Below are 18,232 nucleotides of genomic sequence, written 5' to 3'. Positions count from 1 at the left end.
AAAATATAAATACATTAAGATTAAATATTTTAATATTTTCGTATGTTATTTTTGTCCAAAAGTCAAAATTTTTCTATATCCGTTACTGGTTGACGCTATAATTACTGAATGTTAAACCCCTAATCTGATGTGGAGTGTTCAGGTGACATTTTTTTTTTTGTATTCTAAGTATTATTTCTAATTAAAAGAAGGCAATAGAAAATGTTACTTTGATTAGTGTAGATGTGAGTATGCCTCTTATGTAAAAATAGTATTGGTGACGAGTAGAAGTAAAATCAGAAAACAGTTAGCAGATGATCTTCAAGGTATTTTGGGTGGAAGTTATGAAATAGTGGAAGGAGTGACGATGACACAAAATGAAGGTTAGATTCATGAATAATGCAGTTGACTTGTTTGTTTGTTGTGGTGAAAGTAAACCGTCACACTAAACCATAACAGTAAACCCTAAATGATAAATCCAAAACCCAAAAAATCGACTAATTTGTGAATTTCTTGTTGGGAAAGTATAAGGTAGCACTAACTCCGGAACATTATACCTGAATCTGGTACCCGAAAACTCAAAATCGAAAAAACCTGAACCATAGTCCTAAAACCCAAAAACCGAAAAAATAAAGTCTATACCTTTAAAGCCTAAATTGCAGTTGATTTGTCTATTTCTCTATGTGAGAGGACACCGTAACACTAATTCCTGAACCGTGAACCATGAACCATGTAAGCTGAACCGTAAATTATAAATCTTAAACTTTAAACCGTAATTCATGATCTATAGTCCTTAAACGATAAACCGCAATCCAATAAACTGGTCAGTAGAGTGGACTGAATCATAGTTGTAAAAACTGACGCGATGATTGAATCGGTCAGATAACTAGTTTATTGATTTATTGGTTTAATGGATAAGTTATTGGTTGTCTAGATAGAACCGGTCCTATGCAAGTAAAGAAATTAAAATAGTCACAAGTTTAAAATTACAATTTAAAATAAATATCATCACCAATATTTTAAAAAAATCAAGTTTTAACAAATTATAATTAATAAGTTGTTGTTCAAGGATCATAACATAAGTATATAAAATTGTAGTATATTTTTATAATAAAGAATTTTAAAAGCAGCTAATAAGAGGGAAAAAAAAATTAAGAATTCTATTTACGAAATAGATATAAAGAGTATGAAGTTATTAGTTAGTTATGAAAGCTTGGCATGAGATAGTGTATCGAAACTGTTTTAACATAGAATTCATCAAGGAAAATGTTGCAAGTGACAAAAAGAAATTCATTATAATTAAAAAATACATTATATCACTGGTCAACTTATAATTAACATATTAACACTCATTATGTCATTAGTGAATTCATCAGCACCTTCGCAAGGAATAAAAAAATATTTTCTCCACTTAACTAAACCAGCAACAGCTATTCTGCCATCTCGTCTTCTACTTAACTGATTGAACTTAATTCACCTGTTTCTTCCTTGAGTGAAAATAAAGGTTGCCCAATGTATTCCTTTCCTTAACAAAACTCACCAATTTTAACTTTTCTTCACAAACTTAAAAACAGAAACTAATAGCCTATACATCATATTAGGCACAACAAAGTTCTCAGCACAATTGTTAACATGAGAGTAAAAATCCTTTTTAGATTTTAATCACAGAAATTAAAAAAAAAAATTATGTCTATTATAATATCAACAACAAATTAATATCTAATTATAATTCATTTACAAGCTTCATTATAATTTACATATATGGCCTCTCCCCTATGAAACAAAATTTTGGATTTACCATATCTATGTGTCTACTATCTTTAAAGTTATCCATGCTTAGTAGAGTGCAACAAGTCTTTAACTCTACAACAACTCTAATATTCAGAGGCAATCAAGCATAGAACATTCCTTTCTGAATAAACCAAGCAATTTACAATACAACACATGGAACTAACAGCTTAAATCAATTTCCATGGAGAACATATGAACTATCAAAGTGCATACTAAAAGATGACAAAAACCTACATGGGCAATACCAGGAAGTGCCATCTCAACATCTATATATTCATTATCATGCCTACCTTGCTAGCAGGACCCATAGCAATAAAACCGTTTAAAACCCAGCATCATCATACACATGTTAAAATTAAATTCTCTATAGTTGTCCATGTTGTAATTACAGTGCTTATTCCTTCAATTCTTTGCCTTTTCACTCATATTTTTCCTGCAAAAAAAAAAAAATTACTCCTACAGTTTGATCCCACAATTAACGACTTCAACAGTAAAAGATTGGTTATCTTAAGTTCTTAACTAATCTTACATCAACTATTTATTCCAATGACCAAGGTGAAGGGCCGGGGGACAACGACTCCACCGCTGCAACGAAGCAACTGGCGATTTGCGAACTAGGAAGCGAGCTTCACCACGACGAACACACGCAGATCCCAAGCGCCACCAGCAGCGATAGCGAGCAGACCAGTGGCGGCGACCCTCGTAGACGGAGCTAGGTTTTGCTCTGCTGAGAGGAGAGGCGTGAGGTGAAGACCCTAGTTGCCTTTTTTTTATCCATTGTTTTTTTTTTGCTCCACTTAAGCCCAAAACGCAAATGTCTCACCAACGGAATCCGGCGCACACAAATCCCGTTCCATTTCACGCAACCACCTCAGCTCACTCGGCCCACCCGTGAGCACCCACACAGCCACGCCTCGCCGAAAGCCTGCTCCAGCGGCGCATAAGGGAGACAACACGTGTCGGCAAAAGACACAAGGAGATGGTATATCTGTAAATCTGTACAAAATTGCATCTGTACAGTAGAGCGACCCTATTAATAAACATATTACAAAATTAATATATATTTATGTCCATATTAAGTATCTCAAAGACACTACCAATTACGCCAATCAGTTATAACTCAAATGATATAGTCTCTCCATACTCAATTAAGAGGTTGTGAGTTCGAGCCAATGAGTTATAACTCAAATGGCATAATCACTCCATACTCAATTAAGAGGTTACGGAACAATAAAATCCTAAGAACGACGTCACTTCACTACATCTTGACTTCTTGAGAAAAAAAGCCTCTCCCTTCTCACGACTGTGACGAATGATTCTTGAAACGGAAGACAAGCAAAGCAAGCAACTACTCTTTGTCCGTTACACACATGTAACAATCAACCCCCTTCCCTCTTTCTTTTCTTCCTTCACTTCTCTTGTTATCATTCTTATTAATATTATTGTTTTCTTCTATTACGTAAAAAACCCCAAACAAAATTACAATTCCCCATATTTAACAAATTAAAAAAAAAAAAAATTTCTGCGAGCAATTATCTGTTATTCAATGCAATTGCGTACTTGATTCTGCCCTTTTAAGTTCTGTTACTTCTTAGCTATGTGATTAGTTCCTGTACCTCCATGATTATTTATTTCGTTTGGAGTTTGATGGAATAACTGTTTCTGAAATATGGATATTAGGGTTCAATACCATATTATTACCCCCCTTTTTGGTACTATACACATCAGATGAGATTTTGACTGAAGAAAGAAACTTCACATTGGGTGAACTTTTAATGGATTGTTTTCTTTTAATCTTGCTTCATATAGTTGTAATTTGGAAAGGATGGTGAAATTATTGAACAATTATTGAAGTTGTGACATTGGTAAGATTGGAGAAACAAAAAACAATTATTGAACAAAGACTGCAGGGTATTCAATTTCTTCATAGTTGCATTTTTTTTTTTACTGTAATTTTAGACTTTGCAGCAGATTGATTACTGACATTGCATAGTGATTTTGATTCTCATATTTTCTGAAACTCTGAATCTGCTACTGATCTATGCAGTGATACAATGGAAGAAAAAACAGAGGGCATGAATAGCCAGGAAAATAACCTTGCTGGCTTTATCTTCATGTGCAATCAAACGACAAAGCCGGAGTGTTACCGGTTTCGAGTTTTTGGGCTTCCTGTGGGGAGAAAGGAAGTTGTAGAGAAGATAAAACCTGGTGCTTACCTCTTTCTGTTTGACACTAATCTGAAGCTTCTCTATGGAACATATACAGCCACCTCAAGTGGGAGGTTGAGGATACAACCATTAGCTTTTGGTCAGAAATTCCCTGCTCAGGTGACCTTCCAGATCATTGATATTAACAACTTAATGATCCAAGAGTGGTTAATCGTTAATCCCATACTTTCTCACTTTACACTTGCTCACTTTAGAGAATTGAAATCTGTATAGAAAGACTTCTAAGGGAGTCTATGTGAGTTAAGATTTTGGATCGAAAGGAAGGAAATGATTCGAAGAGTAAGTCTATGTTACTCTGTAAATCCTTTTGTTCCTTCCTTTTTGCCTTCAAAATCTCAACTCACAAAATCTCTAACCACTGATAGCATCCTCTGGCTTGTTTTGTGGTTCATTGGAATGGTGTTTGTAGCATCACCTATCTGTTTGTGGCATCCATTTTAGCATATTTATTCAAGGTCTATATTCGAGTTAGTGGCAAGAATTCAAGTGAGGAACCATGTTCTTGGTTTGATCTGGGTTTGATAAATATGGAGTGATTTGATTTGGTTCTGGCAGGTTGCTTTTCTTCTGCATTTGGAAATAATCCCTCTTGTTATCGTTTATTATTCTTATTTTCTTTTAACTTCAAAATTCAGAAGTGATAAGGATTTATATATGTTGATTCCTCTAATGACTCCTGTACTTGAAACTGAATAATGACATTCAAAGCACCACAAACTATAAATGCATCCTGTTTTGATTCACAACTATAATAAATTCGCAACTCATGTTTTAATTTTATTCAGGTGAGTTTCAAAATTGACACGGACTGTATACCCTTGCCTGAGAATGTCTTTAAACATGCCATCAAAGATAATTACCAGAATGATTCCAGAAAATTTAATCCTGAACTCAATATTACACAAGTAAGTTTCGTTATGATATCTAGCAAATTCATTTTCATTACACCTTTTTTTGTTAGTTGGAATAGAATTTTTTATTATTGTCTCAGGTAAGAAGTCTATTATCATTGTTTCGGCCATTACCTGGATTTTCAACTCCACCGATGCATCCTGTTTTGGAGACATCTTCTCATCCTCCAGCAAATAATGCTGTTATATCGAGGTCCTCTCTTGAGGAGACAATAATGTCTAAGATTTCACATAAACATAATCAAGTACCAAGGCAGTTGAACCATGAACATGTAAATGAAGTCAAGCAGCCTACAAGTTATTCCTATCCTGTCATTAGTACAGTGCCAAACTCAGTTGCAGCAGAGTCTGTGCCGTGCCAAGCTTTAGTGAATCAGATTTTGCCTCCAACGAGTTCACTCCCTTTGGAGGGTACATATGCCACTGGCATCAGTAGTGGCTCTATTTCACCACTTCCAGATCATCAATATACACATCCGAATATTCAGCCTGCGAAAGCTGAATTAAATTCATCCCAGGTGAATAGCAGCAATGGTTATGCTCAGTCTTGGCAAGATCCTCAACATGTATATCATAATATCCAGCATCCACACCCTGAATTTCATTCGTCTGCCATGACGATGGGTAGTAGTCAGGCTTATTCGGCCCAAGATCCTCAATATCTGCATTACAGTAACCCACAGCCGCCTCCTGATTTTCATTCCCAAGCGGCGAATGCAGGCAATGGTCATGCTGCTCAAGTGATGTGGGACCCTCGCTATGCACAACAGAATATCCCAACCCCCCAAACTGCTGATCCATATTTGACCGCGGTGAATATGAACAGTGGTTATCCTCAACAGACATATCAGCCTGATTTCAGTTCTTCTGCGGTGAACAAAGACCATGCAAATGTCATGATGCAGTCGAATCCTTCATCATCATATTATTATCCTTACATTTCTCAAGCAGTTGCCTCTGCCCCATATCAAGGGTACTTTTCAAACCCTTTTTGGATAAGCTTTATTCTTGTCCTTGAATCAAGAAAATCACCCAACACCCCCCCCCCCCCCTTCTTTTTTTTTTCCGTTAAACTATGGAGCATGGATGATGAGATTGTTTTATTTGTTTAAGCAACCATTGTTGTTAGGGATTTTTATTTATTTTCTTAACTTCATCAAGGAGATGGTTCAGTGACTGAAGCAATGATGTTTAGGGGAGAAAGAATTGCTTCATATCATTGTTAAAGCCTGAATTCAACTAAAAGAAGGACTATAATTGTTTGTTGAATAAGTATACTCTGCTATGAGCTTCACAGATACACGTGCACACATGCACAAAGGGTATGTATGTCGAAATTAATTTTTGTTGACGTTGAAATGTGCTGTTTTCTCTCAGGTCTTGGCCAATGCAAGTGCCAGTATCAGGTGATCAACAAATTGGCATGGGAAATCAGTACTATGCTTATCAGCCATCCATGCAGACACACAACAATATTGCTTCTACACAAACACAAGAGAATGGTGTTAGCCATAACATGTATTCAACATATTCATATATTCCTAATGCTCAATCAAATGTCCAAATGTGAGTGTGATCTATCTTGATCTGCCATTTTGATGCGTTCCATTTCTTGCTATATGTATATACATAACATCATATGGGGCCATATGTACCTACTATACAATCTGGCTTTTACTTTCAAACCTTATAGCATGTTTGGTTTGGGGAGAAATTTTCATAGATGAGTTTGATGTATAAAGTTAATAGAAGGCTTACTTGAGAAAAATTTCATCCTTTTTTCCCCCAACCAAATCAGATATACTATTTAAATAATTTGACTTAGATCTACAAGGCCAAGTACCTCTTCTAATGCATGTTTTGGTATTTGATTAATTGTCCATTTTAAATTTGGTAATTTGTACAATGAAAAACCCTTAAACCAAACCAATGTATCTAGACATAATTTCTATGTACGATATGTTCTTAGAAAACTTGGTAACATAACATGCTACTTTGGTACTGGAATTAGAAAAATATTTAATGCACTTGGTTACTTTATTATTTTTCTATTAGATAGTCTCATGGACCGTGTGCTTGACTAACTTTAGCATTGGTGTCTAAAATACTCCATTTAGTGTCCAATAACAGTATAATTTAATGGCTGTATAGGGAATGACGCCTCTACTTGCCTAATTTGGGAACATAAATGAAAGATTGTCTGTCATGTATTTTGGTGTCAAAGTGAAGGTACTTTGTCATCTTTGATGGTAGGGTGACAATGAGTAGAGAAGAGTAGGTTTGAATCCAACTTTAACTCTAGCTAGGGGTTGAATTTATTATTAGAACTCAACTTTAACTTATTGGGTTGAGAACAATCCAACCCTAATCCTATTCGCGGTCAACCTGTGGATATCCGGTTCTATTCGCGGGTTTTAAAAGATAGGCAATATTATATAACCTAACAAGCATACAGATTAAAAATTCAATACAAACAATACAATCATTCTACAAACAATATAACCGTTTCATAAACAACATAACCATCAAATGTTAAATTCTACATAAAGTCTTTACTTAAATTAATAATACAAACACAAATTAAATGTTGTGATATAATGTTGTATTTATATATCATTTAGATAGAATTAGTTTTTATATAAACAAAAGTATTACATTATTAATTGATGATCTTAGTTCAATAGTAAAGAATTTTTGCACTAAGTGAGAGGTCCTTAGTTTAACACCTATCTATAACATTTTTATAACATATACATATATAGGTGCGGTCTCTACTCGACCAACCCGCATCCAACCTATTCTGCACTCAATTCTACCAGTAGCGAATCGGGTTGACAATCCTATCCGACCAAGTTGGATAGGATTGGATACCTGCGAGTAGAGTATATGTTGCCACCCCACTTGCTGATAAATCAATATTGATGTTATAAAAAATTAACAGAATGGTGTCTCTTCTTTAAGTACAAAATCTTTACTTGGAAACTGCAAAAGGATTAAATAATCAGGGTTTATTTCAAAAAGCACTTCTAGAAAGTGATTGTTTTAAAAGTATTTTTTGTTCTTTTGTTTCACAACGAATAACATTAAATCGTGTTTTAATTTTTTTTTCTATAAAAAATAAGAATAAACAGAGAAAGTTCTTTAAGTTTTCGGACTTATAGATAATAAAAGATAATAATTTGATATCCAATTTTATGAAAATTTAAATTCAGAATATAAAAAATTGTTTTGTTTTTTGCCTGAGGTGATGTAAATAAAATTGAGTTAAACAAGTTAAGAGTGAGTTTGAAAACAATCATAAGATTTGTTTATATACCGTCTTTAACAATTGTTGATATTTTTACCATATTAAGCAATGTTACTGTTACATTGTTCCATGATAGTCTTTAAAATAGTACTTTTAAACTTTCTCAATTGCTAATCTAAAGAGAAAAAAAATTTTAAACGTCTGTGACAATTATTTCGAAAGACAACGAAATTTTTAATAAAATAATATTATTTTCAGTCCTTGATTTTTATTTTTATTAGTTTTTTCTGTCAATATTTTTTTTATATTAACGAAATTAACCTATCTAGCATATTAAACTGTTGATTTATTTGATAAGAGCCAACTAAGATTGATATTTTTTTTTTTTGTAGGGAGTCTCATTGTCTTTTAGGGGTAATTGTAAGGATAATTATTAAGACCATTTAGTTATTTTTTTTTTTTTGTTATTTTTTTTAAATACATTAGCTAAATTTATTATATCAAATAAAAAAATATTAGTAATTTTTAAATTGTTTTTACTTATAAAAATTAAATGAAAGATATATTAGTGAGTAATATATTATTTAAAAAGAGATCATTAATAAATAGACTAATCAGTCTCACAAAATTAAATATCAAGAACCAAAATAGATTTTTTTTTTTAATTGGAGCTCCGTAATCCTTCAAAAAATTATCCAGAGCCAAAAGAGAGGCATTCACACCTAATCTAAAACATTTCAATGTTCTTCTCTTAAACTTTCTTAAAGTAAATTTTGCCTCAAATTTTAAAGATCTAAAAATTTTAAATATTCTTATCTTAAATCTTATAAATAACAAATTATTTGAATGGATATAATGAAAGATATTTCTTAGAAGAAAATTTTGTATACCAAATTTCTTTAGTTCTCTTTTTCTTTTTCTGTTTAGTCAAAAAAAAAATTCTTTAGTTCTCACTCTAACAGAACTATACAATATATGACATGATTATCCAATCATTCGGTATGATATTATCTATGATATGACTATTAGAGGTGCTATAATCAACAGCTCAAGTCCTTGTTGCCTTGTTAAAGGGTTTTTTGACTTGACTGTCCTAAGAATTAAAGATACAATGTTAGGTAAATGACCACATTTTTGCAACAATAAAAAGGATTGGAAAGGAGATAAACCCCACTTTAATTTTTAAAATTGGCGATTTGCACTTATTTAATCTTTAATTTTTTAATTGCTATAATTTAGTTTTTTAGATTAAAAAAAATACATCAATATAGTTTTTTATGTATTTTTCATCGTTGGAGCTCAAAGTCGTTAGTGACGTGGTTCAAATATTGTTACGTTAGACATATTAAAACGATATCGTACGTATTTTGACGCTAAAGAAGATACAAAACGATGTTGTTTGAGTGTTAATTGTTCAAAAGAGAGGGATATAATGTTTTAGTATTGTTCAAACCCTTAAACACTGCCATTTAATGCCTTTTTTAGCGTTGAAATACGTACAACATTGTTTTAATATATTTAGCGTAACAAGACTTGAGCTACGTCACTAACAATATTGAGTTCAGAGAGACAAAAAATACACAAAAAATTATATCAATGTACTTTTTTAAATCTAAAAAACTAAATTGTAACAATTAAAAAAAATCAAAAACTAAAACAATGTAACCCATCAATCTAAAAGATTAAAATAGAACTCATCTCAAAAAGCCAATAAAATTAGGCTAGTAATAAGGGGATTGGATTTTTCTTAAAGGAATTAGATAATATGCACCAAAGAATTCTCTACCTTACAAGTACGATTTATCTATAATTTTGCTTTACTTTCCCTGATTTAGCTTTACTTTCGATGAGTTGAATTGAGGATTATGTCTTTTTCTGATATCATACATGTATATTAATTATTAAAATTTAATTACTAAATCAATCATTAATATAAAATATATTAAAATATAAAATATATATTAAAAATAAATTAAATATTATATTTATTTATATATAAATATAAAATAATTAATTTAATAATTAATTTATATATATATATATATATAATATTTTTATTTTTTTATAAAAAATCAACTAACTAAATATCTGATCTCTTTTTTCTGTAAGTAGAGAAAAATTATTTTTTTTGAAATAAACTAAATAAAAAACATCAGACTAAGTATATACAAAATATTGGTTATCGACTTATCTTCATAAAATACATATTAAAAATTTAAAATTAATTATGTAATGTATATATTAAAATTTATTATTAAATTAATTATTTATTTAAAATATATTAAAATTTTAAAATATATATGAAAAAAGAGATAAATAATGTATATCAATATGTGTAAATATTTATATGATTTTTTTTAAAAATAAAAATAAGATTCGAATTCATAATTTTTAAGTGAGTATAAAAAAATTCTGTTATTTGAATTATAATTTATTAACGTAAATGATTATACGATTGGTTTTTCGTATTTTAATATTTTTTATTTAGTTGCCTACCATATTTCTTAGTACAAGGCGGTATTTTTTTTTTTTTCTTAGTTGCCTACGGACTACGGTATCTCTTAGTACAAGGCGTAAGTTGGTTTATTTTTTTATTTTTATTTTTATTTTTATTGAAATACAAAATTCACTCTGATTCTGTGTAGTGAGTAGTGACCGTAGTCTTCTCCAGTTTCGTTCCCTTTGATTACGCAGTTTCCGTTTTCGGCTCACATTCCCTTTCCTCATTTTGACGCATAACACTCACTTACTGAGTCAACTCACTTCGTTTCAAACCGCCGCCAATTTCCAATGGGAAACTGCTGCTCTGACGTCGCCGGTGGCCATGCCTCCATCGGTACCACTGCGGGAGATCTCCGGCATCAGGCTGACACCGCCAACGACGCCGTCGACTACTTCCTCCGCTCCCGAGGCCACCGCGGCCTCTTCTCTCAGATCGAGGTTCTACCTTTTCGTCGTCTTCTCTATCTCAGCTTTAGAACTAGCTTCATTCTTCTTCTTCTTGTTCTCGGCTATAGAACTTTTTGCTTCATTTTTTTTTGTTTTTTTTGTGCAGTTATTGTTCTCCGCTTCGGGATTGCGCGATAGAGATGTGCTCTCAAAGGTTTGTTGGTTAAGCATTTCGTGAATCTGAAGCTCATGCTTCTGTTTAGTTAATTAACTTGTTGCGGTTCCGTTCGCTCCGTTATTAATTTTTCTGTGTTTTTGTTCTTGGTTAATTAATGAGTTTACATGATGTCAAGTTGTGAATATCTAGTTTATACCAGAATTATCTCTTGTTTCGATCTGTTCTATTTGATACGCACATGACATCATCATCACATGGATTTGATCATTACAAGTAACGTAATACGAAAATTCATGAAAACTTCAACCTGAATTACTTGTATTTTGCTCATGGTAACGAGTAGCTAGTTGCTTCTGGGATTGGGATCATCGATTCATAAGCTGCTATCTCTGGCAAGAAATTATTAGAATGTATTGTATCTATCAACGAATCAATCAATAATTTGTACTGAGTGGATTTAAAAGTTGACTGTTTCAGTGTGTTGCTTGTATGGCAGTTAATAATTGATTGAGGTGTAAACATTGTTAAATATTGTCCGACGCCAGTGCATGCAATTGAATCCCAGTGAAAAAGGAAAGAAAATCCAATAATCTAGGCCAAATATAGAGTATGCTAAGTAAAAGCAAAGAAAGTTTATGTGTGCGTATATATATAATGGATTACATTGGAATTGTTTCTCTAATTGTATTTACTAGAATAAAAAAATAATGTCGAACTTCCTTTGTGTTGTAGACGAGAAGAAAATGTATACTATGATAGATCCTCAGACTGACATAAGAGACCAAGGCATACTTAACATATCAATTCTTATTTAACATAGTTCAACAAATAAACCACATGAATCACTGGGGCCATGTCAATTGTTCCTTTGGTTATAGGACTACCATTTATTCGATAAGTTAAAATTATGCTTTCAGATTCTGTTAATTAATAGTCTTATCATTCAACTGCATGAATATTGCATCCATCACAGAAAATTTACAACATATTACGATTAATTTTTCTTCTTGTAGAGTGACCCAATGTTGGTTCTTTATACGAAAGGAAAAAATGGAGCACTTGAGGAACTTGGGCGCACAGAAGTAGTTCTAAATTCATTGGATCCAACATGGATTACTAAACACACCCTCATTTATCATTTTGAGGTTGTCCAAGTTTTAGTGTAAGTTTGAATACAATATGTATACTCCTAACAAGGCCGATGAGCATTTTTTTGTTTCACCAGGAACTGTTCTATAAAATTCTTTCATCACAGGTTTCGTGTGTATGATGTTGATACTCAGTTTCACAATGTAGATGTGAAGGTATAGTGTTTATGATGGTGTGTGTGCTTGAATTTTTTGTCCTGCTTTTTTTTATTAAGATATGGTCCCAATAAGTAAGTTTCTCATCAAGTAGCTTCTGGTGTGGTGGTGCCTCACTTTCTTTCCTGAAAATTTTATAGATGCATTAACAAATACTATTTGTTATAAGTTAGCTCCTGAGTGATGTTTCTGTCAATGTTTTCATTGGGGATAAATACGTTTTAGATGTTGCTATTCTAGCTGTTTGAACTTGTAAATTTTAGAAGTAATTAGGGCATGCTATGAGAAACATAAAGTATGTGTACTCAGTAAAAATGGATCATTGCAGTAGAAGATATTGGTTTGCCAAGTGGACCTTTTTGTATGCTTGTTAGTTCATTAGATGTGATAAAACGTTCTTAGAGCAGGTGTAAAAAGGACTAGATTGGTAGATTGTAACTATTTATTTGCCTTGTGCAGATGCTTAAGCTGGAAGAGCAGCAATTTCTTGGTGAGGCGACCTGTGCATTATCTGAGGTAACATACTGACTATCAACTTCTTCTTCTTGTACTGTACTACTGTCAACTAAGAAGCAAATCCATTATACTAACAATTATATCGATTTGTCTTGGACTGCTCCCCATCTCACATTATATTTTCTAAATATATGATGATTGGAAATTTTAAATGCTCAACAGTTCTGTTTGAGTTATATTTTCATTTGTAATGAGCAAGAATATTTAGAATTTTGTGATCCATTAATTGTTTGTTCAAAGTAATGTGGTCTATACATTAGTCAAATTAAATTAGCATCCCAACAACTATATATACATTAACAAAGTTGCTTGTGCAGATAATTACAAGATTTGATCAATCATTGACGTTAGATCTACACAGAGATGACTTTATCACATCAACCCACTCACAGAACTATGGGAAGCTCTTAGTTCATTGTGAAGAATCTCTTAGCTCAAAGACTGCAATAGAGATGATTTTCAGGTGTTCGGATTTGGAATATAGAGATCTATTCTCAAGAAGTGTATGTACCTTTTTCCTTTTCCCTTAGGACAATATGAGGGGTGCAAGTTATGAGTAACACTTGTTTTTGTCTGCATTGCAGGATCCTTTTTTACTGATATCAAAAGTGGTTGAAGGTGGTATGCAAATTCCCATTTGCAAAACAGAAGTTATAAAGAATGATCTCAACCCAATGTGGAAGCCAGTGTTCTTGAATATTCAACAAGTAGGAGGCAAGGTTGATAACTTAAATGTTGTGTTATTTAGTGTGGCCACCCATTACTTGAAAAACTAGCATGGCAATCATACTTTTATTATAGGCATTTCTAGTTTCCATTTCCAATTGAAGCAAAGTGGCATATCATGTTCTTTCTGTTTCAAAGATTTCCTCAAATAGCAGGTCACTAGATCAAGTTGCACTGGGGTCAAAACATGCACCCTGTTCATGAACTAAGGCATATAACATAATTTAAAAATATTATTCTTTCGTAGTTTTGTCATTTCATATCAGCATTTGTTAATTTAATAGAGTGTTGGTGTTAGCATACAGTGTTTTTTTCATATCATAAAAATATGCTTGTACTAGGATGTTGTGCAGATAACAGTGCAGTGAAAGCATACATATCATGTTTCCATGCAAATGAACTATCAGTCTATCACATAGTCTTATCTTCTTTTTTATGTTACATTTTGGCTTTATGTTCTATGCATCATTGAAGCTGTCTCATTTTAAATTCTAATCATATACAGGACAGTCCTTTGATAATAGAGTGCTATAACTTCAATAGCAATGGCAAACATGATCTGATGGGGTAATAACCAGCTCCTTTTGCCGGCGTCTGGCAATTTTTCCATTAATTCCATTTCTAGCTTAATTAAATGCATATTAGGGCTTTTGTTCTTGATTTATCAGAAAAGTGAAGAGATCTTTGCTGGAGTTGGAAAAGATTCATTCCAGTGGCCAAGGAGAAAAATTATTTCTGCCTAACAAGGTGGTATTAACTTATTATATTAATATAAATTGATTTTTTTTGGTGAATTTCTCTGTCATAACTAAAATTATAGTTAACTATAATACAGGTGTTAAACAGCCAGTTATTTGTGGACAAATTCACTGAAAGTGTCCAATATACTTTCCTGGATTATGTGGCTGGGGGATTTGAATTGAACTTTATGGTGGCTGTTGACTTTACAGGTACACCACAAGTTTCCTTAAACTTCTTAAACTGATCTACATTTATATAATGATCAAGTGATCGAGATGAGATGTCAATATTATTATTCTTACAATATTACCAGATGAAATTTGTTGTGTCCAATATATCATGGATTGGATTTCTTTGGGATTTAATTTAGATTTATTTCTCAGAGTATACCTAACTTTGTTCGAGTCCTATGTAAGGCTGATTATCCACTGTAGGATATCCAGTTTTGCCATAGAATTTAACCATCCTATCTGAAAGAAATAGAATTTTTTTCATATTGTTCATAGTTTTCCCAGTCATGTTATATTTACATCACAGATTCTCAAGCATACATCTGCGAAAATGAGTATAAAATGACAAAATTTTATTATACAATTTTTCTTTCTGAAACATTTTGCTGACACATGAAGTTTTGTTCTTTGACTTTTCATCTAGGCACTAGATGATCTTTCTTAGTCTTCCAATTTACATAAGTGTTTGCAGCATAGAATAGCAATGCAAAATGATTCTTGACACTATAAAGTTTACAATAATGTTAAAAGTTCAATATTATTAAGCTAATGCAACTTTTAGACTGGTTTTGTTCTGAGAACAGGACAAGACAAGACACTGAAAACAAGACACAAAGGATAGAGACAAAAAAAATTAGTATTCTTGTATTTTGTTTGATGATAAACTAGAATAAATTATGAAAGTCCAATTTATTCTCATTTTTTTCATTCAAAAATTTGGGAAGAAAAATATAATTATAAAAAATTAACAAGAATAATGAAAGAAAAAATGAAAAATAAGTTGTGTCTCTTGTTAGTGTGTCTTTGTGTCTTTCCTATCATGATGGACACAAAATACACTAATTCAGTGTCTTTGGACACAATGTCTCTGTCCATTTCTCATCTGCCAAACACAATTTTGTTTCTCGATGTCCCTGTCTCAGTGTCTCATGCCTGTAAACAAACGCAGCCTTAGTTTCATCATCAAATCTATTCCCATGCTAGTGCTTCAATAGTTTAAACACTTATTCTCATCACTTAATGCTTAGGTTCGATTCCCCACTAGGGCGCTTGGTTGGGTGGAGGACTCTGGCTGTGTCCAGTTTACCTTGAGGGAGTGTTTTGGGGTTCTCCAAAATGCCAACCCTCTGGGGCCTGTTTCGAGTTCCCCATCCTTATTCTCTCTATTTTCCTACCCCATCCGAGCATTATTTTCATTAGGTAGATAAAAGAAGACAAAACTTAAATGAGTAATATATGTTTCACACTTTCATTAAAGATGCTGGTCATGTGTTGGAATGACAAGAATGAAATATGTTCTTATCCCCTTTCGCTCTCTTATTGACTAGCTTCAAATGGGAATCCACGCCTTCCAGATTCTTTACATTATCTTGATCCTTCCGGGAGGCAAAATGCATACCAGAGGGTAAGAAATGATGATTGATTTGACTTAATAAGTTTGTGTAATTTTGATCCATGTGCTATGAATGCTTTTTCTTAGGCAATTGTTGAGGTTGGGGAGGTAATACAGTTTTATGACTCAGACAAGCGGTTTCCTGCATGGGGGTTTGGAGCACGACCAATTGATGGCCCTGTCTCCCATTGTTTCAACTTGAATGGAAGCAGTCATTACTGTGAGGTAGAACTTCTAAGCACAATCTTGCTCAGTTGCTTGTGTTGTAATGTTGAAATAGTTATTTAATTAAAAGGTTTCTGTCTGTTGCAGGTGGAAGGGATCCAAGGAATTATGACGGCATACACAAGTGCCTTACTTAATGTGTCTCTTGCAGGGCCGACTCTTTTTGGACCTGTCATAAGCAACGCCGCGCTGATTGCCAGCCATTCTGTAGCAAATGGTGGAAGGAAGTACTTTGTTTTGTTAATAATCACAGTAAGTTAATATATGTAGCAGTCTTCAATTACTTATTAATCCCTGAAAGTAGTTATCATTGTTCCTCAATAAAACTTACGTTGCTTTGTATGTAAGCTTTTCTGTGGCATGCTAGTGCTATCATATTATGCATGGTAAAGCATACAATTCTACGATCCTACTCCTGATACCTGAGAACTTTTTAAGATATTCCTGTTGCCTAGTTTTTCCACTTCTGCTCTGAGATTTAATTGATATTTCCAAGGATGGAGTAGTGACAGATCTCCAAGAAACAAAAGATGCTCTTGTTAAAGCCTCGGACCTACCGTTATCAATTCTTATTGTTGGAGTAGGAGGAGCTGATTTCAAAGAAATGGAGGTATTACGTCAACTTATGTTCTCTCGGATGCTGACCGGACCACTACAAGAATTATGTGGCTCACACTTTGTTGTTGCACAGGTTTTGGATGCAGACAAGGGAGAACCCCTTGAAAGTTCATCTGGACGCGTTGCTTCCCGTGATATAGTCCAATTTGTTCCGTATCGGGATGTTCAAAGTAAGTATCAGTTTGCAAGGAATTTGGCAAATTTCTCTTGAAATATCAAGCATGATAACCTTCTTTCTCTTGCAGGTGGAGAGATTTCAGTAGTTCAAGCGCTTCTAGCGGAGTTACCAACGCAATTTTTAACCTACGTGCGAAGTAGAAACATCCAACCGAGCCTCTAGTCATGTAAAAACTGTACATATTAAAATGTTCAATTTATTTGATCAATGTGCTACCCTCAACCCTCCGAGGTATCATGAATTGATTAATTCGACTAAAGGGTCAAGAACTCTTGCATTCTGCTAATGCTCAAGAAGGGTTCTCCAGTAAGATCATCTTATCAACCCTTATGATTATCATTTCCTTGTGTTGTGTTCATGTTCTTTTTGTTTTTTCTAGGTTGTTTGTTTGGCCTGGAAAATATTTTTGTTACAAGTCCATGTTTTCTTCTATAGAGCAAAAGTTGGCTCCTATCACACCATGTATGCTTATTATATATTTTCTTTTACGAAATGCACTTTGTGGATGTATCTAGATTGTATTTGGTATTGGAATGAACAAGAAAATGTTGAATTCAGAAAATTCGGCACTGCTAAAGTCTACTATTAGTGAGTTCATTATACCACTTCTTTTGCTGTTAATGGTCTAATGAATATTTGAATTTTGAATTTTAAGGGTATATATTTAAGGGGAAAGTAATAGCACATATGCAACAGGTGAATTCCTCTTTTGCCGACAAACCACTTGTTAAAGTTGGGATGTTCATGCACCAGGAATCGTGTACCAAAATCAAAGCATCAGATTGAAAAGGTATCAAATCCTACATATGAAATGCACCCAAAGAAATAGAAAAGAGAAAAAAAAAGATTGTTTCTCAAGTATTGAAAGAGAAGCAACCAAGAAAACACGCATGGGAGAAAGAATAAGAATTTAATTTTAATATATTAACGTTCTAATATTCGTTAACCTTTTTATTTCCTTTTAAAAGCAAAGGTGGTAAAATTTGGAAATACACTTAAGAGGGTATTTAGAGTGAGAGGAAAGAGAGTTTAACCATTGGGTATGAAGATATGAGTATAATTTATTGATTATTTTTTA

The 18,232-nt window shown here is 33.0% G+C and overlaps 2 protein-coding genes across 6 annotated transcripts; both read left to right on the top strand.

Annotated features, from left to right (window-relative positions):
- The first annotated feature begins 2,999 nt into the window (after positions 1-2,999).
- On the top strand, positions 3,000-6,677 carry LOC107612874 (uncharacterized). 4 transcript variants are annotated; one of them, XM_016314640.3, is made up of 5 exons: positions 3,000-3,142; positions 3,818-4,097; positions 4,784-4,903; positions 4,990-5,882; positions 6,287-6,677. In XM_016314640.3, exons 2-5 carry the CDS (start codon positions 3,825-3,827, stop codon positions 6,477-6,479), a joined length of 1,479 nt encoding a protein of 492 aa, XP_016170126.1. In that variant the 5' UTR covers positions 3,000-3,142; positions 3,818-3,824; the 3' UTR covers positions 6,480-6,677. The 4 variants fall into 4 exon arrangements, with proteins under 4 accessions (XP_016170126.1, XP_016170128.1, XP_016170127.1 ...); XM_016314642.3 differs by having other exon boundaries at positions 3,120-3,681; XM_016314641.3 differs by having other exon boundaries at positions 3,121-3,326.
- Positions 6,678-10,719: 4,042 nt separating this feature from the next.
- LOC107612873 (protein BONZAI 1) lies at positions 10,720-17,716 on the top strand. 2 transcript variants are annotated; one of them, XM_088496320.1, is made up of 17 exons: positions 10,785-11,096; positions 11,212-11,259; positions 12,237-12,385; positions 12,479-12,527; positions 12,987-13,043; positions 13,361-13,546; positions 13,628-13,762; positions 14,275-14,336; positions 14,438-14,516; positions 14,605-14,730; positions 15,769-15,893; positions 16,064-16,145; positions 16,221-16,358; positions 16,446-16,610; positions 16,855-16,968; positions 17,050-17,146; positions 17,222-17,716. In XM_088496320.1, exons 1-17 carry the CDS (start codon positions 10,947-10,949, stop codon positions 17,314-17,316), a joined length of 1,857 nt encoding a protein of 618 aa, XP_088352446.1. In that variant the 5' UTR covers positions 10,785-10,946; the 3' UTR covers positions 17,317-17,716. The 2 variants fall into 2 exon arrangements, with proteins under 2 accessions (XP_016170125.1, XP_088352446.1); XM_016314639.3 differs by lacking the exon at positions 15,769-15,893 and having other exon boundaries at positions 10,720-11,096; positions 14,605-14,719; positions 16,069-16,145.
- Positions 17,717-18,232: the final 516 nt, after the last annotated feature.

This window comes from Arachis ipaensis, chromosome B8 (genome assembly GCF_059453495.1).
Source record: "Arachis ipaensis isolate K30076 ecotype BB chromosome B8, ASM5945349v1, whole genome shotgun sequence".
In the NCBI taxonomy this organism is placed as follows: Eukaryota; Viridiplantae; Streptophyta; class Magnoliopsida; order Fabales; family Fabaceae; genus Arachis; species Arachis ipaensis.
Note: the sequence above shows the minus strand (reverse complement) of the source record. Positions and strands in the feature narration are given on the sequence as shown.

What these genes read in the sequence shown, in the direction of transcription:
- LOC107612874 (XM_016314640.3), top strand. Translation starts at nt 3,825, where the DNA reads ATGGAAGAAAAAACAGAGGGCATGAATAGCCAGGAAAATAACCTTGCT. An exon ending in CTGAACTCAATATTACACAA is followed by an intron (nt 4,904 to 4,989) that starts GTAAGTTTCGTT and finishes TTATTGTCTCAG; the next exon opens with GTAAGAAGTCTATTATCATT. An exon ending in GCCTCTGCCCCATATCAAGG is followed by an intron (nt 5,883 to 6,286) that starts GTACTTTTCAAA and finishes GTTTTCTCTCAG; the next exon opens with GTCTTGGCCAATGCAAGTGC.
- LOC107612873 (XM_088496320.1), top strand. Translation starts at nt 10,947, where the DNA reads ATGGGAAACTGCTGCTCTGACGTCGCCGGTGGCCATGCCTCCATCGGT. An exon ending in CGACCTGTGCATTATCTGAG is followed by an intron (nt 13,044 to 13,360) that starts GTAACATACTGA and finishes TTGCTTGTGCAG; the next exon opens with ATAATTACAAGATTTGATCA. An exon ending in TCCGTATCGGGATGTTCAAA is followed by an intron (nt 17,147 to 17,221) that starts GTAAGTATCAGT and finishes TTTCTCTTGCAG; the next exon opens with GTGGAGAGATTTCAGTAGTT.